This window comes from Procambarus clarkii, chromosome 45, assembly GCF_040958095.1.
Source record: "Procambarus clarkii isolate CNS0578487 chromosome 45, FALCON_Pclarkii_2.0, whole genome shotgun sequence".
Taxonomy (NCBI): domain Eukaryota; kingdom Metazoa; phylum Arthropoda; class Malacostraca; order Decapoda; family Cambaridae; genus Procambarus; species Procambarus clarkii.
This window is the reverse complement of record NC_091194.1, coordinates 14,051,160-14,076,975: the sequence shown is the minus strand read 5'-3', so window position 1 is coordinate 14,076,975 and position 25,816 is coordinate 14,051,160. Positions and strand designations below refer to the sequence as shown.

The following is a 25,816-nucleotide window of genomic DNA, read 5'->3' as shown; positions in this document are numbered from 1 at the left end:
AGTAATATAACGAGCAAATTCCAATTATACTCCATTAGTTTTACACAAGGTTGAGAGTTGCACGATTTACTATGCTCTCTGATAGGGATTATAAAATACTTTGAATAATATTACAGAGACAAAAATGACAGTATTATTTTAAAATGGTGCCATTTTATTTTGTATTTCTTGCATTATTTTTACAGTATTCTACCCCATGTGATAACGAGGATATATATATGACATATTGTTTTAAAACAATATTGATAATTCTTTCAAATTTTTGGCCAGATTTTCAAATATTTGTTTGGAAGGGATTTGCATCGAATACAGTGATTTGCAATTCAATTTAGCATGTGTGTTATCGTGGATGAAGGCTACAAATTCCACACCTGGCACTTGGGTTGCCATAGGTGGAGTCTGTAAGTTACCACGAGTGATAACTGTAAGTTGACCAAAACCACGCACTAGAAAGTGAAGGGACGACGACGTTTCGATCCGTCCTGGACCATTTTCAAGTCGATTGTGTCTGTAAATGTGAAAACTGTTAAACTTCCCACCAAGATATTACAGTGGATGGGAATCTGAAAACTCCCATCCTGGCTTGAATATTACTATGAATTGAAGCTGTCAGCTTCATACCTGACGTGAATATTACCCTGAGTGAAAGCTGTCAACCCCAAACCTCGACCCAATTTTGGTGAGTCTCGCGTGACCACTAACTTCTCCAAGATGGTAAAAATCAATATTGCATCATTGTTCTGCAATATTATGATATTTGCATCATGACTCGTTGATCGTTGATATCCATGTTCCTTACTCACAACGTTGCAATAAGGTTGTGGGTTCGTTGGGTGACACCAACCCAGATTTTGTCCTAATTCAAACCATCCCCCACGCACAACTCCCCCACGCACAACTCCCCCATGCACAACTCCTCCATGCACAACTCCTCCATGCACAACTCCCCCATGCACAACTCCCCCATGCACAACTCCTCCATGCACAACTCCTCCATGCACAACTCCTCCATGCACAACTCCTCCATGCACAACTCCTCCATGCACAACTCCTCCATGCACAACTCCCCCATGCACAACTCCTCCATGGACAACTCCTCCATGCACAACTCCTCCATGCACAACTCCACCATGCACAACTCCTCCATGCACAACTCCTCCATGCACAACTCCTCCATGCACAACTCCTCCATGCACAACTCCTCCATGCACAACTCCTCCATGCACAACTCCTCCATGCACAACTCCTCCATGCACAACTCCACCATGCACAACTCCTCCATGCACAACTCCACCATGCACAACTCCTCCATGCACAACTCCTCCATGCACAACTCCCCCATGCACAACTCCACCATGCACAACTCCTCCATGCACAACTCCTCCATGGACAACTCCTCCATGCACAACTCCTCCATGCACAACTCCTCCATGCACAACTCCTCCATGGACAACTCCTCCATGCACAACTCCTCCATGCACAACTCCCCCATGCACAACTCCACCATGCACAACTCCTCCATGCACAACTCCTCCATGCACAACTCCTCCATGCACAACTCCTCTATGCACAACTCCACCATGCACAACTCCTCCATGCACAACTCCTCCATGGACAACTCCTCCATGCACAACTCCCCCATGCACAACTCCCCCATGCACTCGAGCTATGTCAATAGGCCATTCTCCCTTTTCGCCCTTCAATACACAGGATTAGTTCGAATCCTCGTCACGGCCCTTGTGGATGTGTTAATTTATACAAACACGTTCGTAAGTGTGCAAGAAAAAAGAACATAAATATAGGTTATGAAAAATTATATATAAAAAAAAATTACACAAAATAATAAATATCACTTTGTGAGCAAAAGCAGTCAAACTGCAGTGAACTAAGTTAAAGATTCGCTACCTGGAACTAAAAGATCCAAGTAGCACGGGCCATGGTGAGCCCGTAGTGGAGTGACCTAAGTGGATGAATAGCTTGTTATAGAGACAACTGCAGGTCATATTAGCAGGCTTGTAATAACTGAGGCTGTTGCTTGTAATAATCCTTGAAGATAGGTTGCTTGTTTATGGGTAATTTGCATACAGAGAAACTCATAATTTTCCCACAGAAATGATGGATGGATATGTTGAGATAATTGTGTCAACTGCTGGGGAATGATGTCCATTGTGTCTTTTTATTTCACAAGGGACACTTTCATTATTTTGTTGTATAATCTAGTAAGAAATTATGTCTATTATTGTTAGTGAATAGTTATTAATTATTAATTGGTAATTATTAATTATTATTGTTATTGTTGTGTGGAAGCTTTGACTGAGGGAGACACAGGCTGGGTAGTTCAGGTTCTGATGCAACTACCACTACCAGTAACCTCTACTACTTCACCAGTCCCTTCTACCACTACACCAGTCCCTTCTACCACTACACCAGTCCCTTATACCACTATACTAGTCTCCAACCACCACCTGTCCACCCCCCACCTATCAGTATACTACCACCAGTCTGTGTGTATAGAGAGTATACATAAGCTGGTATGAATTGCATTTCTACTTTGTAAACGTAGATTAATGACATTACGTAAAACAAAACAAAATATTGAACCCTGTTTATTTAGGGCAGACATAAATCTATGTCTTTAAGTATGCAGGTTAGATTAGCATTTGAATTGCACTACAATCATCTTCTGTGATTGATTGTTCAATAAATCACTGAACATTTATGGAGAACAGAAGACACTGTATATATATATATATATATATATATATATATATATATATATATATATATATATATATATATATATATATATATATATATATGCTGGTTAGCAATGTAAATGTGTGGCCACGTCTGTGGTGGAAAAATTCAATCCCTTCCCATCTCCACCAAATCTCCCACCCACCACCAGTCCCCCCTCCCCCCTCACCCCACAACATCCCTCCCCCCCTCCAACCATTACCCCATCAGCTGGATAAAAGAAATGTGTAAGATTTTAAAGGATTACTCAATCTCGTCCTTTGATCGAACTTGTATTTCTTTTGAGACGTGCGATGCTTCGCCGGTGCTCAGTAGGATGCTTCGAGGGTGCTTAACGAGTGCTCGGCGAGTACTTCATAGACGCTTTACAAACAGCAAGCAGCTGTTTGCTGTTTGCTGTCTTAATTCACAATGTCCTCGTTATTCCTGCAGCCAAACTACCTGCTTATGAATGTAAACCATTTACACAGGATTCACAACTGAGAACGTTCGAACTTTTTTCGAACAATGTTTCACTCTCGTCCTCTGTTCGAATCCCATCTTTCTCTTAAGGCTTCACCTGCATACTAGATATGAAAATAACTGCTAACAGAACCTATATACCCAGCATAACCTAACCCTCACCAACCTTTTTATGAAATTCTAATATATATAAGGAATTGAAATTTAAGAGGTTTCGAGTATGCCAAAATTGATGAATGAGTCTTTGCGGTCGATCAAAGCAAGAGGAACACAGCCAGAGAACAGCTTGGACGGGAATTATTGAGAAATCTGTACTACATATATATTGCATTTTCTGACGTTTAAAGACACAACAACAGTGATCATGTACATCAATGAATCATATTTCATCAATGAAATACAAATTATTATCCAGTTCCCTCACCCCCATAAAAAAAACAATGTTTACATTCGAAACTTGGGTATTACACAGTGTAGAGTTCCATTTATCCAGACAGGTAAATGGCATAATTAGGATTAATAGCGGCACAATACTCTCTCTATACAATTTCAATGCCAAGGCTAATTATCCGGTTAAATTACCACAAGGTAGTAAAACCAATTACTGGTTTGTGAAACAATCTGCCTCATAGAGTATGGTTTTCATAACGTTGTTCAGTGTTAGGTTAGGTTGATGCTGGTTGATCAGTCCAGCAACCAGGAGGCCTGGTCGACGACCGGGCCGCGGGGACACTAAGCCCCGGAAACACCTCAAGGTAACCTCAAGGTAGATTTATAAGGTCTGTCTACCACTGTAGCAGTGGTTTTCAATCAGAGTTTTACCTGCAACATTAGGGGTCCACGAGAGGATCTAGAGGCTCCACGAGAGGTCACCAGGGGCCCCACGAGAGGTCACCAGAGGATCCACGAGAGGTCGATCACTAGGGGGCTCCACGAATGAAAACAATAGGAGCAGAAGCTTACCCATGTAGAACACATGTTTCTTCACATGAATCAGTTGAAAAGGTCTTCATGGATTTAAAAGTGGACTGAATCTCAGGAAAAATATCACGTTTCAGTGGTAAAGATACTTATCTTACCATTCACTGGAGGAACAATAAATATATTAATGCAGTTTTCAACTTCTTTCTTATATGAGGAAGCATTTTCTCACTTACCTAGTATCAAGAGCAAAGACAGAAATCGTCTCCTTTCAGCAGAAAATGAAATCCGTGTGTGTTTATCTAAAGTTCGCTCCCATATCTACAAAAGATACTGTTCATCCGAGACCATTGAAGATACTATCCTTCTAAGACCACACAATATACTATCCATCGAAGACCACAGACTATACAATCCATCTCAGACCAAAGGCGATACTATCCATCTAAGAACACAGAAGATACTATCCATCGAAGCCCACAAAAGATACTATCCATCGAAGACCACAAAAGGTACTATCCATCGAAGACCACAAAAGATACTATCCATCGAAGACCACAAAAGATACTATTCATCGAAGACCACAGAATATACTATCCATCGAAGACCACACAATATACTATCCATCGAAGACCACAAATGATACTATTCATCTAAGACCACAGAATATACTATCCATCTAAGACCAAAGGCGATACTATCCACCTAAGAACAGAGTGAAACTGTTCTTTAACACTGAGACTGAATTTACAGCAGGTGAATTAAACAAATGGAACTCCTACACCGTCTATGGTCCTCGGGGCAAGGTAAAGAACAGCAATAAAGACCATTGGTGGATACCCCCAAGACCATTCCCCCCCCCCCCCGAGGGCGGAGAACTGAAAGTTTACACTGTACTTCCAGGGTGTTGGGAGTTCACATTGTGCTTCCTGAGGGGGCTTGAGAGTTTACAGTGATCTGCGAGATTACAGAGACTCGGGAGCTTACTATAGAGCTGCAGACTTACAGAGAGTTTGGGTAGCTTACATTCGTATGCTTACAACGAGCTGTGATTTTTCATAGAGAGCTGAGAGTTTATATTGAGATGAGGGGTCTAAGAAGTGCTGGGAATTTTAAACTAATATGTGAGCTTATAAGAGTACTTTGAGATTATATGTATAGCTGCTAGGTTCCGTTAAGCTGTGAATTTGCACTGATATGTGAGTTTACAGTGAAATGTGAGCTAACTGAGCTGTGAACTTCCGAATGGGAGATTGTGGTAAGACTCCAATAAGTTGTTACCGGGTAAAAATACTTTTGGAAGTTCTATTCTATATACTTTTGGTATAAACGCAAAATACTGTGGCAGGAAATATTGACAAAAGTTGTAAAATGGATAAATTTATTTAACTTCAGATAATTATACATTTTTAATACATTTTATAAACATAAATATGCAGTGTATTGATAAAATAAAAATAAATTCCCCCCCCCCCCCAAAAAAAAGTCTAATTATATACATTTTGATAGAATTGTATTGAAATATGTGTGAAATAGACCAGTGTTAAGAATATCTGTAGATTGGTCTGTCTTGGTGGTAAGTAATATGAATCTTTCCATTCACTAGAGGAACACTATGAGGTCCCTCATAGGTCCCTCATTCCCTCATGAGGTCCCTCAATGATGTCCCTCATTCACTATGAGGTCCTCATAAGGTTCTTGGAGGAGCTCCCTACCCCTTCAATTGCACCTTGTCTTATGTTCTTTGTACGCACATTCTTATGAATAAAATATTATTATTATTATTGTGATTACAATGAGAGTTGAGTACTGGAGAACAGTTGATGGAAAACATCGAAAACAGAACTATGTTAAGGCGAGTCCTAGAACCAGGTGGGATATATACAAGAAATGTTTAGTTAGGAATGACAAGTGAGTGAGTGTGAAGTTGTACAAACTGGTAGAAAGATGAAAGGAACTTGCAGGCGATGAGTCACAATAACGTGGCTAAAGTAAGTTGACCAGACCACACACTAGAAGGTGAAGGGACGACGACGTTTCGGTCTGTCCTGGACCATTCTCAATCGACTTAAAGAATGGTCCAGGACGGACCGAAACGTCGTCGTTCCTTCACTTTCTAGTGTGTGGTCTGGTCAATGAAAGGAACTTCTTAGTGAAAGTCACAATATAATTTGAAGATAAGAGAAGAAAGTAGTTTTTAGGGATACAAAGTCAAGTCTAGTAAGCAGAAAATACAAAAGAATGAGGAGACAAGGATTTTTTTCTTCAGAATAGAAGGAAGCTCATTGGGAAAGATGTATTGAAATGTAACAGTTAGAATAGTGGATGGGTAAAATTTAATGATAAAGTTGAAGGATAAAGTTGGATGGGTAAAGTTGATGGATAAAGATAGACGCAAGAATATGTAAAACGGGGAAAACGTGTTTTAGAAGTTGGTAGAAGAGAATATTTTGAAAGTACACTGAGCAGACGTAATGAAATAATTGCTTATATGAAAAATATTTTATTTATTGGCACGAGAAAAGTGGAAGATCGTATATGCCAGCTGGTATATGAATGCAAGCGATGAATACCTCAGTGATGAATAGCTGAACAAGCTGCAGGTGTAATGAGGAATTATTGTGGATATAAAAGGAGTGAAGTGCATGTTGAGTTTGACAGAAAACTGCTGTTTATAGACCACCCAGCACCTCAGCCAACAACCCAGTACCCTAGTCAACCACCCAACACCCCAGCCGACGACCCAGTACCTCAACCAACTACCCAGTACCCCAGCCAATCACCCAGTACCCCAGCCAACCTCCCAACACCCCAGCCAATCACCCAGTACCCCAGCCAATCACCCAGTACCCCCATTCAACCAATGAGAACACAAGACTATATCTGTCCCCTGGACGGGGTAACCCCAGCAGCTGGACACCCTCATAAATACTGTTAAGCAGTATCCTCCCCCGTAATAGCAACCACACAGTAAGAACTCACAGTTTAAATGCGGTCTCAGCACACAGTACATCCTTTCACGACCAAAGATCACATTCACTTCAAAAAATTCTACCACTTACGGGCTATTCATGCCCGTGCCACCTCTTGCCTGGCTTAATCATCAATCAATCAATCACAGGATAACTACCTGTCCCTCTCACTACTTCTTCATGATCATATATTGATGTTTCTTTGTGTTCACTTTTACTCTGTTTTTGGTGTTAAGTTGTTCTTAATTTTACATAAATATATGTTTGACGACATTGTGTGATTTTATTGATGATTAAATGATTAATCATCATTAATCAATGTAATCAATGATGATTACGTAAGAAAATCCAATAAAGTTCTCTCAAGCGGTGCTCCGGAGAGTTGGGTAAAACTGGATAGAAGCTCTGATAAGTTTCTTAAAGTCTGAAACACAAGAACATAAGAACAAAGGCAACTGCAGAAGGCTTATTGGCCCATACGAGGCAGCTCCTATCTATAACCACCCAATCCCACTCATATACATGTCCAACCTGCGCTTGAAACAATCGAGGGAAAGCCTCCTTGGTGGATGTCAACGCTCCAGTTCGAATGTTATTTGAGTGGACATTGTGACGAACTGACGATAACTATATGGTGGGTTCCGTTCACCTGGCGTCTTGGAGACTCGATTCGTAGACATGAGGGATCGTGTTAGATTGTGGGTTCGATGCGAGATTGAGGTGAAGTTTGGCATGGGGTCATAGGCCCACTGCAGCATACATCTCTTATGCTCCAAAAGTTTGCTGGGAGCCGTATGCTGGAGGTCTGAGATGAAACAGAGACCAAAGAAAGATTGCTGATTTCAATAACAGAGAGAAAAGAGGGGCGGAGCTTACTGCTGATCCTTCCTTGTGATTGGCTGTTGAGGTGAATGTCAACACAAAGTTTCTACCAATAAAATGCGAGCGCGGGAATACATCCTTGAGCGTAACTACCTGTCACATGTGCTGCTGTTGACCTGTTGAAAGTGCTATTTTATGCCCCCCTAGATAACCATGGTAATTATTTGGCTATCAATCTTGAAATTCCTCCTTATGGTGCAGGCGGGTCTTATAAACATGGGCCATAGCTACTACCAAGCCCTGCTCTCTGATACTGTTTTATTTTCAATAAATAAAGGTGGTTAAAGGAATGAACAAGTTGAAGTTCAAGTTAGTTTATAGATAATAAAATACATCCCAGAAGGATAGAGTAGCTCAGCCTATATCTTATACCCCAAAGAGGCTCACAAATCCACACAGTACACTAATAGTAATCATATTTTACATTTAAAAAAATATGAGTAAAACCTATATAGAGAGTATATAGGTCTCCCCCCCCCCCCCGAGATACATACATATATATATATATATATATATATATATATATATATGTCGTACCTAATAGCCAGAACGCACTTCTCAGCCTACTATTCAAGGCCCGATTTGCCTAATAAGCCAAGTTTTCATGAATTAATGTTTTTTCGTCTACCTAACCTAACCTAACCTAGCTTTTTTTGGCTACCTAACCTAACCTTACCTATAAATATAGGTTAGGTTAGGTTAGGTAGGGTTGGTTAGGTTCGGTCATATATCTACGTTAATTTTAACTCCAATAAAAAAAAATTGACCTCATACATAGAGAAAAGGATTGCTTTATCATTTCATAAGAAAAAAATTATAGTAAATATATTAATTCAGGAAAACTTGGCTTATTAGGCAAATCGGGCCTTGAATAGTAGGCTGAGAAGTGAGTTCTGGCTACTAGGTACGACATATATATATATATATATATATATATATATATATATATATATATATATATATATATATATATATATATATGCGGAAAATCCACAGAGAAATATGAAATGAGGTGAACGTTTCGGCTTGTTAAAGCCTTTGTCAACACCAGACTCCTGGTGTTGACAAAGGCTTTAACAAGCCGAAACGTTCACCTCATTTCATATTTCTCTGTGGATTTTCCGCATAAAATGATCAGTGTTTTGTGATCGTCAATTGCATATATATATATATATATATATATATATATATATATATATATATATATATATATATATATATATATATAGGGGGGGACTTATTTACTTATTTATATTGATATATATTACCATGAGTGTGTGTGTGTGTGAGTCACCACTTTACTCTTCATCGCCTCAACAATCATCCTTCTTATCAACACAATCGTCACTCCCAGAACTGGATGCTGCTCTTCATCTCGCAACCACTCGGCGAGTTGCAACCCTGTTAGCAGAGTCTCTTTGTTGATTTTTCATCAGATAGTGAACATATCTTTCTGTGTCGTTTCATTTTCTTTGCTCCCGCGGGGGGATCAAGTCAATGGGAATTTTCTCTTCGTTCATCGTTGATTTTTCTTTGTATCCCTCTTTTTTGGGTTACATGGTTTGTTTTTCGAATCATCGCTTCGTTAGCTCTGAAAAATATATTTCCACATTTACCTGGGGGATATATTATAATTGCATCTAGTGTATCTAGATACACTATCTAGTATCTAGTGTATCTAGTGTTTGTGGTCTCGTCACCTTCAGGCAGTGTGTGTGTGTGTGAGATTTTTGTCTCGTTTAGCTCGTTTATTTCTCAGGTATCACAGCTACACAATACACCAGAAGTGGCGTCAAGCCTCGGTCGGGGTGATTTGTATACTTCTGTTAATATTTGTGTGTATGTAAGGGCAAATATTTGGTATTGTTTAGACCATGATTGACTGAGATTGGCAGCCTCTTTTTGTTATGTATTTGGATCACGTGACTAGTGTAAGGAGTGACCAGGTGTAGGAGTGACCAGGTGAAGGGGTGACCAGGTGAAGGGGTGACCAGGTGTAGGAGTGACCAGGTGTAGGAGTGACCAGGTGAAGGGGTGACCAGGTGAAGGGGTGACCAGGTGTAGGAGTGACCAGGTGTAGGAGTGACCAGGTGAAGGGGTGACCAGGTGAAGGGGTGACTAGGTGAGAGAGTGACCAGGGGAAGGAGTGACCAGGTGAGGGAGTGACCAGATGAGGAATGACCAGGTTAAGAAGTGACCAGAAAGTTGGGAATAGAGATAAGGGAGAGGGTTGAAAAAAGGAGATGGAGAGAGGAGAGGAGAAAGGAGAGACTCAGCCAGCTAGCCAGCCAGCGAGCCAGCCAGCCAGCTAGCCAGCTAGCCAGCCAGCCAGCCAGCCAGCCAGCCAGCTAGCCAGCCAGCCAGCCAGCCAGCCAGACAGCCAGCCAGCCAGCGAGCCAGCCAGCCAGCCAACCAGACAGCGAGTTTAAGTGTCAATCCTCCAAAATTTCCTGTCAACGTTAAACATCTCATATACAACTTGAGAGCTGTATACAACATACACAAATAACCGCGAGCAATGTGACAATAATGACAGATGTTTAACGTGTATTTCCACGCCACTCGGACACAACAATTTGGAAATAAGGAAAACCTGAAAAGCGTTTATTCCCGGGATGACAGAATTCGGGTCTGGACACTCCAAGCGTTCAACTTGCAGAGTTTTAAAAGCCGTCGATTTGGGTGTGACTTTGAAGGAGTTCACTTGAGCGCTCGTCCCTGGGAACGCCGATGTGCTGGTGACTACTACTGATGCTCTCTCTTGAGAGCCTTCTGCTCACCTGTCTGCGTCACGCACACCTGTCTGCGTCACGCACACCTGGCTGCGTCACGCACACATGGCTGCGTCACGCACACCTGGCTGCGTCACGCACACCTGGCTGCGTCACGCACACATGGCTGCGTCACGCACACCTGGCTGCGTCACGCACACATGGCTGCGTCACGCACACCTGGCTGCGTCACGCACACCTGGCTGCGTCACGCACACCTGGCTGCGTCACACAGACACCTTCCTCGTTTGTAAATTTAAAGGAAAAATACATTATGTTATACATTAGAAAATGGGGTATAGTTAGTCCTAGATGAGGTTGAGTTGGTTGTTTAGGTTCTTTTGGCAATTATATTTCAACCTGTACTCAGGCTAGGCTCGCTAAAGCGGCGGTCGTCCCAGGACGGGTCGGGCCTGCCCTGAGGACGGGTCGTGCCTAGCCAGAGTCCGTAATTACAGGATGCGACTTGAGCATCTAGGACGTTGGTTCGAGTCCCCTCTCATTACTCCCTTATAATTCGGTGCGTCAGATTAATTAAGATTATTAACACATTAACTCGACCCCTTTAATGCACATATTTAACTCATCCCTTAACCCACATATTAACCTACATAATACACAGTTCTAATAACCAAAAAGTCAACCTGTCCCCAACTGAGCTGAGAGCAGACGAACTTAACAAGAGAAAGAGTTCGATAAAGTCGCGAGTTTCAATTATCTCTTATCAACAGCGTATATATATACACACACGTGTATTAATTAACTAATTACACCGGACTAACGAATAAAATAACAGTCGTTCAACCTTCATGCCTCGGCTTGACGCCTCGACAACAGAATGTGAGCTGATTTACATTGCTAATCTGCTTTGTCCCTTTGCCAAAGCTATTTAACGCTTGATATACTTCTTAAGAGCTCACAAAGAGCTTGAATGAGGCACAAGCAATAAATTAGACGTTTATCAAGCACAAAGGGAAGATAATCTTCAATAATATAGATGTTGCTTCGTCTGCTTTCTGTGTCGAAATGCCCATGAATCAATGTGCACGAATGTTGCAAATCAGAGCATCCTACGTCATAGACAGGACTCTGCTGCTGTGTCTCATTCAATAATTTGTTGTTGCAGAGATCAGAGCTCGTCTGTGTCACAACCGATAGGACCCGGGTTCGATTCCTTCGTTAGGAGATACAGACGACGTTTTGATATAAACCCCATTTAAGTAATACAAAACTTGTATCTATATTTCAGGGGTTATTCAAGAGTTTTTCTAATATATTAATCCAAAAACTCATCCTTCTTCGCTGAATTTCATGATGCATTTTATTCTAGCATATCGTCTCTATTTTTACTCACCATGTTTGTAAATAATGGTTGATTGGAATTTCAGCGCCAATCTATGATTGGTAGGTGTTCAATGTTCAATTGATTCAATAGGTGTTCAATGTCGACATTGCATGTCGACATTGATCCAAGCTGGATAACACCGATTGGGATCACTCCTCAAGGATTATTACCTAATCCGCCCTTGAGGATTGTTACAAAACAGTGGAAACAACTAATCGGGCCGTTCTTATGTGAGACACAAGTCTCCTTGTGTTGATGAGTACCTCTGAGCACTCATCAACAAGTACTCAGATGAGAACAAGAGCTCAGATGAGTACTTTCTCTAAAAGTCCTTTTAATCCATTGATAAATCTGATGAAATAGAGTCGAGAGTTATCAACACACACACACAATTGAGAGGCGAGACCAAAGAGCCAGAGCTCAACCCCTGCAAGCACAACTAGGTGAGTACAGCTAAGTGAGTACATGCTCCTCTGAACCCACTTCAACCAATCATCATCAACTACACCATATTATGTTTGATCATCTCAACCAATCATTGCAAACTACACTACGGTCTGACAATCAGTTTTAACCAATCCCTATCAACTACATCCATTGTCTGCTGATGAACTCCAACCGTAAATATCTTCTCAACTCCAATCAATCTGCATTAGCCTCACCATGAAATGTGGATCGACCCCCCCAACTAATCAGCAATAACTACACCAGTTTGCTGCACTGAACAGATTTCAACCAATCCCCCCATCAACCAATCCCCCCATCAACCACTCCTCCCATCAATCAATCCCCCCATCAACCAATCCTCCATCAACCAATCCCCCATCAACCAATCCCCTCATCAACCAATCCCCTCCAACCAATCCCCCAATCAACTAACACCCATTCTCTCACATTCCAGCTTGCCTCAAGGAAACATGTTGCGTACTTGTGCACAACATTGCCCTGAATTGCAGCTCAGGATTTTGAAATATGCAAATCCAATTCATTCGTGACTGCTGCAAAAAAATCCAGAGTTGTTCCCGATGTAACAGATCGCGTCGGATGTAACGGATCGCGTCGGATGTAACGGATCGCACCGGATGTAACGGATCGCCACGGATGGAACGGATCGCCACGGATGTAACGGATCGCCACGGATGGAACGAATCGCATCGGATGTAACGGATAAAAGGTGGTAGTTTAATAGTAGATGTGGTAGATTGCTAGGGGAGGTGATGGAATGTTAGATGAGGTGATAGAGGACTATTAGAGGTAGTAGAAAGCTAGGAAAGGTGGTAGATTGTTTGAAGAATTAGTAGATTGCTAGTAGAGGTTGTGGATTGTCAGTGGAGGTGGTAGACTGAAAGTAGAGGTGATAGATTGCTAGTAGAGGCGGTAAATTAATAGTAGAGGTGGTAGATGGTTAGGAGAGGTGGCATATTGCTAGGAGAGGATGTAGATTGCTAGGAGAGGAAGTAGATTGCTAGGAGGGTTGTTAAATTTCCAGTAGAGGAAAGCAAACTGCTAGAAAGGATGATAAAATGTTAGGAAAAGTAGTTGATAGCTACAGAGGAGCAGTATATCCCTCAAGAAGGGATTAAGATCCCCCGGAAGAGGATTAAGATCCCCGGAAGGGGATTAAGATCCCCGGAAGAGGATTAAGATCCCCGGAAGAGGATTAAGATCACCGGAAGGGGATTAAGATCACCGGAAGGGGATTAAGATCCCCGGAAGGGGATTAAGATCCTCCGGAAGGGGATTAAGATCCTCCGGAAGGAGATTAAGATCCCCGGAAGGGGATTAAGATCCCCGGAAGGGGATTAAGATCCGCAGAAGGGAATTAAGATCCCCGGAAGGGGATTAAGATCCCCAGAGTGGGGACATAATTCCCCAGAAGTAATTCAAACCAAATTTACGTACACAGTAATTATTTCCACAATTGCCCTCGTTAAGACAGTAATTCGCCCGCCTCAAAACTGTAATTGTTAAATAAATAATTGTCCTATTTACCGCCTCATTAAGCCTCATATATATATATATATATATATATATATATATATATATATATATATATATATATATATATATATATATATATATATATGTCGTACCTAATAGCCAGAACGCACTTCTCAGCCTACTATTCAAGGCCCGATTTGCCTAATAAGCCAAGTTTTCATGAATTAATGTTTTTTCGTCTACCTAACCTACCTAACCTAACCTAACCTAGCTTTTTTTGGCTACCTAACCTAACCTTACCTATAAATATAGGTTAGGTTAGGTTAGGTAGGGTTGGTTAGGTTCGGTCATATATCTACGTTAATTTTAACTCCAATAAAAAAAAATTGACCTCATACATAGAGAAAAGGGTTGCTTTATCATTTCATAAGAAAAAAATTATAGTAAATATATTAATTCAGGAAAACTTGGCTTATTAGGCAAATCGGGCCTTGAATAGTAGGCTGAGAAGTGAGTTCTGGCTACTAGGTACGACATATATATATATATATATATATATATATATATATATATATATATATATATATATATATATATATATATATATATATATTTTTTTTTTTTTTGCTTGAGCTGAGATTTATATCATCCTTAATTATGTAGATTGTATCAAATTGTCAAGGATATTAGTTTTAATGTTATACTGTTTTTGCTATATGATTAGAAACTTAAAATATACAGAATATACGATATATATATATATATATATATATATATATATATATATATATATATATATATATATATATATATATATATATATATGTCGTACCTAGTAGCCAGAACGCACTTCTCGGCCTACTATGCAAAGCCCGATTTGCCTATTAAGCCAAGTTTTCCTGAATTAATATATTTTCTCTAATTTTTTCCTTATGACATGATAAAGCTACCCATTTCATAATGTATGAGGTCAATTTTTTTATAGGAGTTAAAATTAACGTAGATATATGACCGAACCTAACCAAGCCTACCTAACCTAACCTAACCTATCTTTATTGGTTAGGTTAGGTTAGGTAGCCGAAAAAGTTAGGTTAGGTTAGGTTAGGTAGGTTAGGTAGTCGAAAAATAATTATTTAATGAAAACTTGGCTTATTAGGCAAATCGGGCCTTGCATAGTAGGCCGAGAAGTGCGTTCTGGCTAATAGGTACGACATATATATATATATATTGTTATACTAAGACCTATCAACCTCTGGGGGGCTATTAAGGCCTCAACAATAGTTTATTGACCAAACAACAAGTCAACTTTGCGCCCTGAACATTGTTCATGCTCTAAGTAAACTCTCAGTGTATATATATACACCGAGAGGCTGAATACACCTGTGTATATACAGTTAACAAACACGGTGTTGAACTCCTGTATAATATATTACGTCTTACTGACTCCATTCAGAGAGAATCTAGACTCGCTTATGTCATTTTAATATGTTTAAGTGGTGCTTCAATTATTGTCATATAAGTGTTGTCTGTGATTTTAATATGAGAGAATTATGCAAATTTAATTAAATATTGTTAATATGGTTGTTGTTCATTTAGTATATAATGCTATATTGGGGCTGCTAGCGTCATTTAAGCGTTGGGAGTCGCCAGAATGCAGGTCAGCCATGATAATATACATTTTGCGTGTCAATTTTTTGCGTGACACACATTTTGCGTGTCCTAGCATAGCCTCGGATCGAGCCCAAAAGGCTCCGTCATTCAAGTACTTAGAGCTCCCATAATGCAAATCTGCAATCCCAATATGCGTTTTGTATGTCAATATCTAAAATATCATGAACTGATAAATACAATTACATAGATTCCACTTATAGGTAGGCATGGGGACTAACCCCATCCCGCCTATGACAGTCCCCTTGCCACACCCCAGTCATACTGCAAAACTTAATGAGGCTAGTCCCTAGCATCTGTCCTTCATACTTGGAGACAAAATCTAGAGACCAATTTTTATAAAGAATAAATTATTCAATAAATAAACTGAGTCAGTTGAGAGGTTGAGAATTCGAATATTAACACATAAATATGTGTGTAAATCTCCCAAAACAATAAAAACATTTTATAGAGTATAAAACACAAAGGAAATTGCAAATTGAAATTGCATGATCCTGTGTTAAATATACAGGAAATTATTCAAACATTCCCCATTATCAATTTCCTTCCTGGTTATCCATTAACATGTTCAAACCTTTCACACACACACACATTATATATATATATGTATATATATATATATATATATATATATATATATATATATATATATATATATATATATATTACCTAAACTCTTTCTTGCCGTTTTATAACTTTTAACAAATGCAAAAGAAGTTTGTCGTCACACATTTTGTACCAGGTCCTGAGACGTTCTTAGCACTTTTTGGGGAGTAAAGTTGGGAAAGTTTACACGCGACACGCAAGAGCAAACTTCTGTAAACTTTATTTTATGATAGCCAGACAAAGGACAGATTACATTTAGTGAGAAGGGGAAAAATAATCCTCCCACAGTTACGTAAATGTATCACATTTTCCAGCTACCATCTGAGGTACAGGGCAGGGGTGACCTATTGTGGGATGGGGGGTGTGAGGGGGGTTTAATAGAGGGGTTGAGGCCTATTGACTGAGGGTGGAAAGGCTGGGATTGGGGGGGGGGGGTGTTTGGTTCGCTTGGGTGAGGTCTGTAGCGAGGTTCGGCTGCCTTGTTTTAATAATTCAGCGTTCGGCCATGCATTACAGTACAAAATAATTCGAGGCCACACAGACTCGAACTCATTACGGAAACGTATTGTTGTGGCTCACTTTTGCGTGCATGTTTGATCACAACAACAACAACAAAACACATTCCATGAACGGTTAACACACAGCCAGTGGTGGCAGTGCTAGGTCACCAGTGGTGGCAGTACCAGACTACCAGTGGTGGCAGTGCTAGGTCACCAGTGGTGGCAGTGCCAGGCTACCGGTGGTGGCAGTGCTAGGTCACCAGTGATGGCAGTACCAGGCTACCAGTGGTGGCAGTGCTAGGTCACCAGTGGTGGCAGTGCTAGGCTACCAGTGGTGCCAGTGCCAGGCTACCGGTGGTGGCAGTGCCAGACTAACAGTGGTGGCAGTACCAGGCTACCAGTGGTGGCAGTGCCACTCCATAAGCGCAGCAGTTATCACGAGCAAGTACTTTTGAAATAGATGGCAGTGCTTAGTGAATCTATCATGGAAATGGAGGTACTAGTAGCGTGAACCTTTCATGGGATGAGATTACTCACGTAGTGATAAATGATGAAGTTTAGAATAACAGGTATAACAGATATATATATATATATATATATATATATATATATATATATATATATATATATATATATATATATATATATATATATATATATATATATATGACAATGTCAGACCACGGAGGAAAAATGAAACAGGAAATTTCCTTATAGGATATATATATAGGAATGTAATAAATACAAGGTATTTATACCTTGTAAGGAATGTAATAAGTTCTATGTCGGGCAAACATCTAAAGATTTAAAATGTAGAATATCGCAACATAAATACTCTGTAAGACATGGCCAATTGTCTAATGCTTTGTTTGTGCATTTGTCAGAAAAAGCTCACCAAATTGATTGGGAGAGTGCTTCTTCAATAACAAATTGTAAAAGCACCTATAACAGAAACATAATTGAATCTGCTTTGATACAGATCACCAAAGAAAGTAATTTGAATATTAGCAGTGGTCTATATAACTTAGATCCATTTCTAATAGATCAGCTAAAGGGCGATTTAAGTAGAATCATTGAAAAACATTTGTCTCACTAATTTATTGTATATATTTACCTCTTTATGTTATAACTACCTATGTATTATGCTTGTATGTCTGCTGTATCAGATGGGCCATTGGGCTACATCGGATGGGCCAATTGGGTGCATCTGATGGGCCAATGGGCCGTCTGCGTTGTCCAAGTATTGTACCTCACCTTACTTCACCACTCTCTCCTGCCTATTTATACCCATCACTCGATCTGTAAAATGACCTTCTGAAGATGTATTTAATATACGAAAGTACTTAAGGAAATTTCCTGTTTCATTTTTCCTCCGTGGTCTGACATTGTCACATTCTTAATCACGTGTTTATTTTCGTGATATACACACACACACACACACACATATATATATATATATATACACACACACACACACACACCAGAAGAGGGAGAAACGACGTCGTTTAGGTCCGTTTTGGACAATTATCAAATCGTGTGTCCAGTCCAGGATGGTCCAGTATGGTCTAGGATGGTCCAGGACGGTCCAGGATGGTCCTAGACGGTTCAGGATGGACCGAAACGTCGTCGTCTCCTCATCTTCTAGTGTGTGTGGTCTCCTCATGTTATTGTGACTCATCGTATGCATATTAATGATCTTAACATGAAGATATGACGTGAGTACGTCAGTCACTTTTCCTCTACCTTCATCACTCTGTCACCTCGTCAATCTCTCTCAGCAGCTACGGCCGGCTCCTTCTATGTCATATCCTGCTGCTGAGATAATTCTCCTAGGGTTTTGACACATTATGCCACTTTGTTCTCTTATAGTCTCTCGTTGGTCTTGGACGTAAACAACTCCTTATCCAGTAGAGTTCTTGTCTTGGTCTGAAAATGTTCTATATTTTGTTGCATCACAGCATCAATGCCTCTGATGCTCTGATGCCCTTACACAGCATCAGTGTCTCTGCTCTCTGGTTTTCATGTGTGTACTGTGGCTGTGTTAATATTAAATTCAATATCAAATATAACATTAAATTCCTTTTAACCAGTTTAAGACGAAAATTTACACAATTCCCTTTTTCCCCTATCTGTCTGTCTGTCTGTCTGTCTGTCTGTCTGTCTGTATCTCTCTCTCTCTCTCTCTCTCTCTCTCTCTCTCTCTCTCTCTCTCTCTCTCTCTCTCTCTCGTGATTCTCTGAGGCATCAGGAACCATTGTGGCAACATATATCACGGTATTCTTGGCGTTCTGCCATACCTGGAACAACAGCAGCAATGTTAATAGCAACACAGGCTAATGAATGGGACCTGCATATTGCACGGTGATGCAGTAAGCGTGGTTATGGGTGTTCAGTCTTCGGGGAAGTATTGGTTCGAGGTAAGCAACACAAACATTAGCCTTCATGTTGACTACACCACACACTAGAAGGTGAAGGGACGACGACGTTTCAGTCCGTCCTGGACCATTCTCAAGTCGATTGTGAATGACTTGAGTCGATCATTCAATCGACTTGAGAATGGTCCAGGACGGAGCGAAACGTCGTCGTCCCTTCACCTTCTAGTGAGTGGTCTGGTCAGCATTCTTCAGCCAAGTTATTGTGACTCATCGCCTGCATGTTTTAAGTTATTATCTGATAATTATCCTTTGTAGATGATCGTCTGAGATTCATGAGCACTGTCTACCTCTCGGCTGTCTAGTGACGCCAAACAAGCTCTTCAGTGCTGCAAACAAGACACAATAACCTAAATGAAAAGAAATAATCCAACCCACACATAGAGAAATCACAAGGAAAATGATGGCGTTTCTATCTGAACTGGAATAAAGTAGTAACTGAGTAAGAGTATTGACTGAGAGAGACTAAGACCTCCTTAAAGTTGCACGGGCATGAATAGCCCGTAAGTGGAAGCTCTTTGGAGTCATTACCAGCACCAATAGCTGATACTAGAGATCTGTGGAGGGATAGGGGTGTTAATGGTGGATTCCAGCCTCGGAGAGCTGGCTGTACCAGTTATGGAGCTGGTGGAGTTAGTGTAGACCTCTAGGCCTTCAGTGTTTACTTTGAAACTTGCTGCGAGTTGACATGGCCGTGCTCTCGTTGGAGATTGGTGAGGGGACCTCTATGAGGAGGTTTTGTACCAAGTAGGTGTCGTGTTTGTGCTGTGGCGGTGGAGCTCCTAGCAAGATTTCCTCGTCTGAGGAGTCCGTAACCTCCGTAATTGGTGGTTTTGTCTTTGGAGCAAGAGTAGGAGAGGGAAGGCAATATAAGGCAAGAGGGAAAGTGAGGAGAGAATTAAAGTGAGGGAAGAGGAGGTGAGGGAAGAGGAGGTGAGTGAAGAGGAGGTGAGTGAAGAGGAGGTGAGGGAAGAGGAGGTGAGGGAAGAGGAGGTGAGGGAAGAGGAGGTGAGGGAAGAGGAGGGGGAAGAGGTAAGTGCAGATGTTGAGCATGAAAACTGAGCTGACTTATAAGTGCCTCGATTTTCAAATTCCAAATGATTTTATTTGTCGTCGATAGAGTAATTCGTCGTTTCTGACACAGTGAGGCGCTTGTTAGAGTGTAACAACACCGGCCAAGCGTAAACAACCTGTATGTTAGTGTTAACTTGTATTACAAACTAACATTCAATAGTCGAGCAGACGAATAATGAACAATCTTACAATTACGCCATTTTATTTAGTAATGATTAATTGCCACAATAACATTACCTGTATATATATAATATTGCCTGTCACAGCGATAACTGAATCCTTCAGAGAGTCACAACGATTGTGCCGCCTCTGATAACGCGGCCCGGTCTCTCGACGCTCTGCCACTCCGTAAAAAAACCAACTGTTTTGCCTCACCGAAACCTCCGAACCCAAGCAACCCGCCCAAATACCCAACGAAACAACAACAAATAACGTGATATATCAAGGACAAAAATCTACGGAGCAGGACAATAAGTCAATCCTGCCGTCCACCTTCCTAAGAGTTCATCAACCATCCTGGCCTCAATAATACATCAATAAAAACGTCAATATTGCGGTGCTTTAATCATTAAAAAAGACAATTCGACCGATGAATTGGTCGAATTCAGTTATCGGTCCTCTATAACAGACAAAATCGAGAATAAGTCCTCTAAAACTAGAGAACCGTGAGTTTAAGTCCTCTAGAACAGAGAACCACGAGTATAAGTCCTCTATAACAGAGAACCACGAGTATAAGTCCTCTATAACAGAGAACCACGAGAATAAGTCCTCTATAACAGAGAACAACGAGAATAAGTCCTCTATAACAGTGAACAACGAGTATAAGTCCTCTATAACAGAGGACCACGAGTATAAGTACTCTATAACAGAGAACCACGAGTATAAGTCCTCTATAACAGTGAACCACGAGTATAAGTCCTCTATAACAGAGAACCACAAGAATAAGTCCTCTATAACAGAATAAGTCCTCTATAACAGAGAACAACGAGAATAAGTCCTCTATAACAGTGAACCACGAGTATAAGTCCTCTATAACAGAGGACCACGAGTATAAGTACTCTATAACAGAGAACCACGAGTATAAGTCCTCTATAACAGAGGACCACGAGTATAAGTCCTCTATAACAGAGAACCACAAGAATAAGTCTTCTATAACAGAATAAGTCCTCTATAACAGAGAACCACGAGTATAAGTCCTCTATAACAGTGAACCACGAGTATAAGTCCTCTATAACAGAGAACCACGAGTATAAGTCCTCTATAACAGAGAACCACGAGTGATTCTGAAACAACACCCTCCAATGAAATATCTGACACACTAACCAAGCATGACAGGTGTTTAAAAAGTTGGATATAAATCAATACCTGTTGTGTATAATCTATGCAACACTTTAATACGAATACAACAGGCCGGACGAGATGGAAAATGGCAGTCTACCAAATTTGAAAGACGGTGAAGGTCGCTGGACATTATAAACACAATTGATGGATCGTCAGCTTCGATAATTGTGTCAGAAACGTGGTCGTTTTAGTCGTCAGAGTTGATTAGTAATGTCGGAAACGTGATTGGCGAATCTTTAAAGCCTTTTTGAACAGACGTCAGGAACATTGCTGGTGGGTTGTCAGCCGTGGGAACAGCGTGCGGAGCACAACAGGTGAGGAGGACAGACGAGTCGTCAAGACCTCTCACCGGAGATGCTGTCTTGGGCGCCACTTCCCCGTCAAGACGGTCTTGACAGCTGTCAGACACATGCTTTCGTTCCCCGGTGCTATACACCTGGTTTCACCTGAGATATATATGTGAAGGATCACACACACACACACACACATCTGCCTCATATCTTACAACTTGCTGTCATGGTCCGGGATCAAGAACGGTACCCCAGTCACCCTCGGGGATCGAGCATCGACCCTGCAAGCGAGGACGGTGCTTTACCCACCAGGCACCCCCAGGCACCCACCAGGCACCACCAGGCACCCACCAGGCACCACCAGGCACCCCCAGGCACCCCCAGGCACCCCCAGGCACCCACCAGGCACCCCCAGGCACCCCCAGGCACCCCCAGGAACCCCCAGGCACCACCAGGCACCACCAGGCACCCCCAGGCACCCACCAGGCACCCCCAGGCACCCACCAGGCACCACCAGGCACCCCCAGGCACCCACCAGGCACCACCAGGCACCCCCAGGCACCCCCAGGCACCCCCAGGCACCACCAGGCACCCCCAGGCACCCACCAGGCACCACCAGGCACCCCCAGGCACCCCCAGGCACCCCCAGGCACCACCAGGCACCACCAGGCACCCCCAGGCACCCCCCAGGCACCACCAGGCACCCCCAGGCACCCCCAGGCACCCCCAGGCACCACCAGGCACCCCCAGGCACCACCAGGCACCCCCAGGCACCCCCAGGCACCCACCAGGCACCACCAGGCACCCCCAGGCACCCCCAGGCACCACCAGGCACCCCCAGGCACCCACCAGGCACCCCCAGGCACCACCAGGCACCCCCAGGCACCCCCAGGCACCACCAGGCACCCCCAGGCACCACCAGGCACCACCAGGCACCCACCAGGCACCCCCAGGCACCACCAGGCACCACCAGGCACCACCAGGCACCCCCAGGCACCCCCAGGCACCCCCAGGCACCCCCAGGCACCACCAGGCACCACCAGGCAGCACCAGGCACCCCCAGGCACCCCCAGGCACCACCAGGCACCCCCAGGCACCACCAGGCACCCCCAGGCACCCACCAGGCACCCCCAGGCACCCCCAGGCACCCCCAGGCACCCCCAGGCACCCCCAGGCACCCCCAGGCACCACCAGGCACCCACCAGGCACCCCCAGGCACCACCAGGCACCACCAGGCACCACCAGGCACCCCCAGGCACCACCAGGCACCCCCAGGCACCCACCAGGCACCCCCAGGCACCCCCAGGCACCCCCAGGCACCCCCAGGCACCACCAGGCACCCCCAGGCACCCACCAGGCACCCCCAGGCACCACCAGGCACCACCAGGCACCCCCAGGCACCCACCAGGCACCCCCAGGCACCCCCAGGCACCCCCAGGCACCACCAGGCACCCCCAGGCACCACCAGGCACCACCAGGCACCACCAGGCACCCCCAGGCACCCACCAGGCACCCCCAGGCACCCCCAGGCACCACCAGGCACCCCCAGGCACCACCAGGCACCACCAGGCACCACCAGGCACCCCCAGGCACCCCCAGGCACCACCAGGCACCCCCAGGCACCCCCAGGCACCCCCAGGCACCACCAGGCACCCCCAGGCACCCCCAGGCACCCCCAGACACCACCAGGCACCCCCAGGCACCCCCAGGCACCACCAGGCACCCCCAGGCACCACCAGGCACCCCCAGGCACCCCCAGGCACCCCCAGGCACCACCAGGCACCCCCAGGCACCCCCAGGCACCACCAGGCACCCCCAGGCACCACCAGGCACCACCAGGCACCCCCAGGCACCACCAGGCACCCCCAGGCACCACCAGGCACCACCAGGCACCACCAGGCACCACCAGGCACCCCCAGGCACCACCAGGCACCCCCAGGCACCCCCAGGCACCCCCAGGCACCCCCAGGCACCCCCAGGCACCCACCAGGCACCCCCAGGCACCACCAGGCACCACCAGGCACCCCCAGGCACCACCAGGCACCCCCAGGCACCCCCAGGCACCCCCAGGCACCCACCAGGCACCCCCAGGCACCACCAGGCACCACCAGGCACCACCAGGCACCCCCAGGCACCACCAGGCACCCCCAGGCACCCCCAGGCACCCCCAGGCACCCACCAGGCACCCCCAGGCACCCCCAGGCACCACCAGGCACCACCAGGCACCACCAGGCACCACCAGGCACCCCCAGGCACCACCAGGCACCCCCAGGCACCACCAGGCACCACCAGGCACCCCCAGGCACCCCCAGGCACCACCAGGCACCACCAGGCACCCCCAGGCACCCCCAGGCACCACCAGGCACCACCAGGCACCCCCAGGCACCCCCAGGCACCACCAGGCACCACCAGGCACCACCAGGCACCACCAGGCACCACCAGGCACCCCCAGGCACCCCCAGGCACCCCCAGGCACCACCAGGCAGCTCCTGCACAGTAAACGTCTTAACTTTACCGCAAAACCCCGACGCTAAACCAGACACGGTTTAATTATTGTTTTATGAGTCGCCTTTGGCATGGAACTTGTGCTAGCGTGAGTCATGTATTGACTCACGTGCTTCCTGCTTCCCCCTCCAGTGTCTCAACCCCCCTACCCTACTACCACCACAACCACCACAACCACCACATCCACCACCATTGCTTTATACATCTACGACAACGAATACCTTCATCAAAACCAGTACTCTACCACCACAGCCATCACCACCACTTGCATCACCACATCCACCACAACTACCACCATTGCTACCACTGCCATTAACACCCCCCCACAACCACCACTATGAACGGTGCAAGAGAAGATGATGGGGTAACAGACGCCCCCCCCCCTTCCTCTAATTCGTTGCAATACCAGAATCTTCACTAGCATCTTTTTAATGAGGGAAAATACCGTGATTCACTAATATGTTGCAACTTGTATATATATACATAGCTCCAGCAACATGTGGAAACCATTGAAAGTTCAATTTCCGGCAACATATTAGTCCTGGAGTAGCAAACCTTCACAATTTAGACTCGCTTTAGTGACGGGTGGAGGTGGGGGAATATAATAGCAGGAGTCCCCCAAGGCTCAGTCCTGGGACCTCTTCTGTTTCTAGTTTATGTGAACGCCCTACCCAAGGGAGGGAGGGAGGAAACTATCAGGGGAACCACCAAGCCATTACGACTATATAGCACTTGGAAGGTATCAGGATAAGGATTTGGGATGGGACGGGGGGAAGGAATGGTGCCAAGCCACTTGGACGGTCGGGGATTGAACGCCGAACTGCATGAAGCGAGACCGTCGCTCTGCCGCCCAGCCCAAGTGGGAGTGAGCTCGTATATGACAAAGTTTGCAGATAATTCAAAGCTGACAAGGAATGTCAAAACAGAGGACGACTATAGGAAGTTACAAGGTAAAGTTACTAAACCCCAAGAATGAGCAAATAACTGAAATTCGATCCCAACGAGTGTAAGGTAATTAAGATGAGAAACAGAGAAAGGAGACCAGAAGACATCTCCTCCATAAGATTAGTGGATATAATTCCAACATTAACACTGGAGAGCAACACATATGGGGTAATATCAGCGTCATATGCAACGCTGACAAGCATTGTAACAAAGTTTAGAAATCTAAATCAGGCTCCTTGAGGGCAATCTACACAACATTTGTTAGACCAATATTGGAATATGCAGCACTAGCATGGACCCTCATATGGGGCCTCGTAGCCTGGTGGATAGCGCGCAGGACTCGTAATTCTGTGGCGCGGGTTCGATTCCCGCACAAGGCAGAAACAAATGGGCAAAGTTTCTTT

General features: G+C 44.0%; 1 protein-coding gene across 1 annotated transcript; it reads left to right on the top strand.

Moving 5' to 3' along the window:
• Positions 1-905: 905 nt before the first annotated feature.
• Positions 906-21,295, top strand: LOC123770111 (putative uncharacterized protein DDB_G0286901). The gene is made up of 2 exons (XM_069300887.1): positions 906-1,769; positions 20,960-21,295. The coding sequence occupies exons 1-2, from the start codon at positions 906-908 to the stop codon at positions 21,293-21,295; spliced, it is 1,200 nt and encodes a 399-aa protein (XP_069156988.1).
• Positions 21,296-25,816: the final 4,521 nt, after the last annotated feature.

Coding starts and splice junctions, on each gene's coding strand:
- LOC123770111 (XM_069300887.1), top strand. CDS start 906: ATGCACAACTCCTCCATGCACAACTCCTCCATGCACAACTCCCCCATG. Junction 1,770..20,959: donor TAATTTATACAAACACGTTC/GTAAGTGTGCAA, acceptor CCTCTATAACAG/ACAAAATCGAGAATAAGTCC.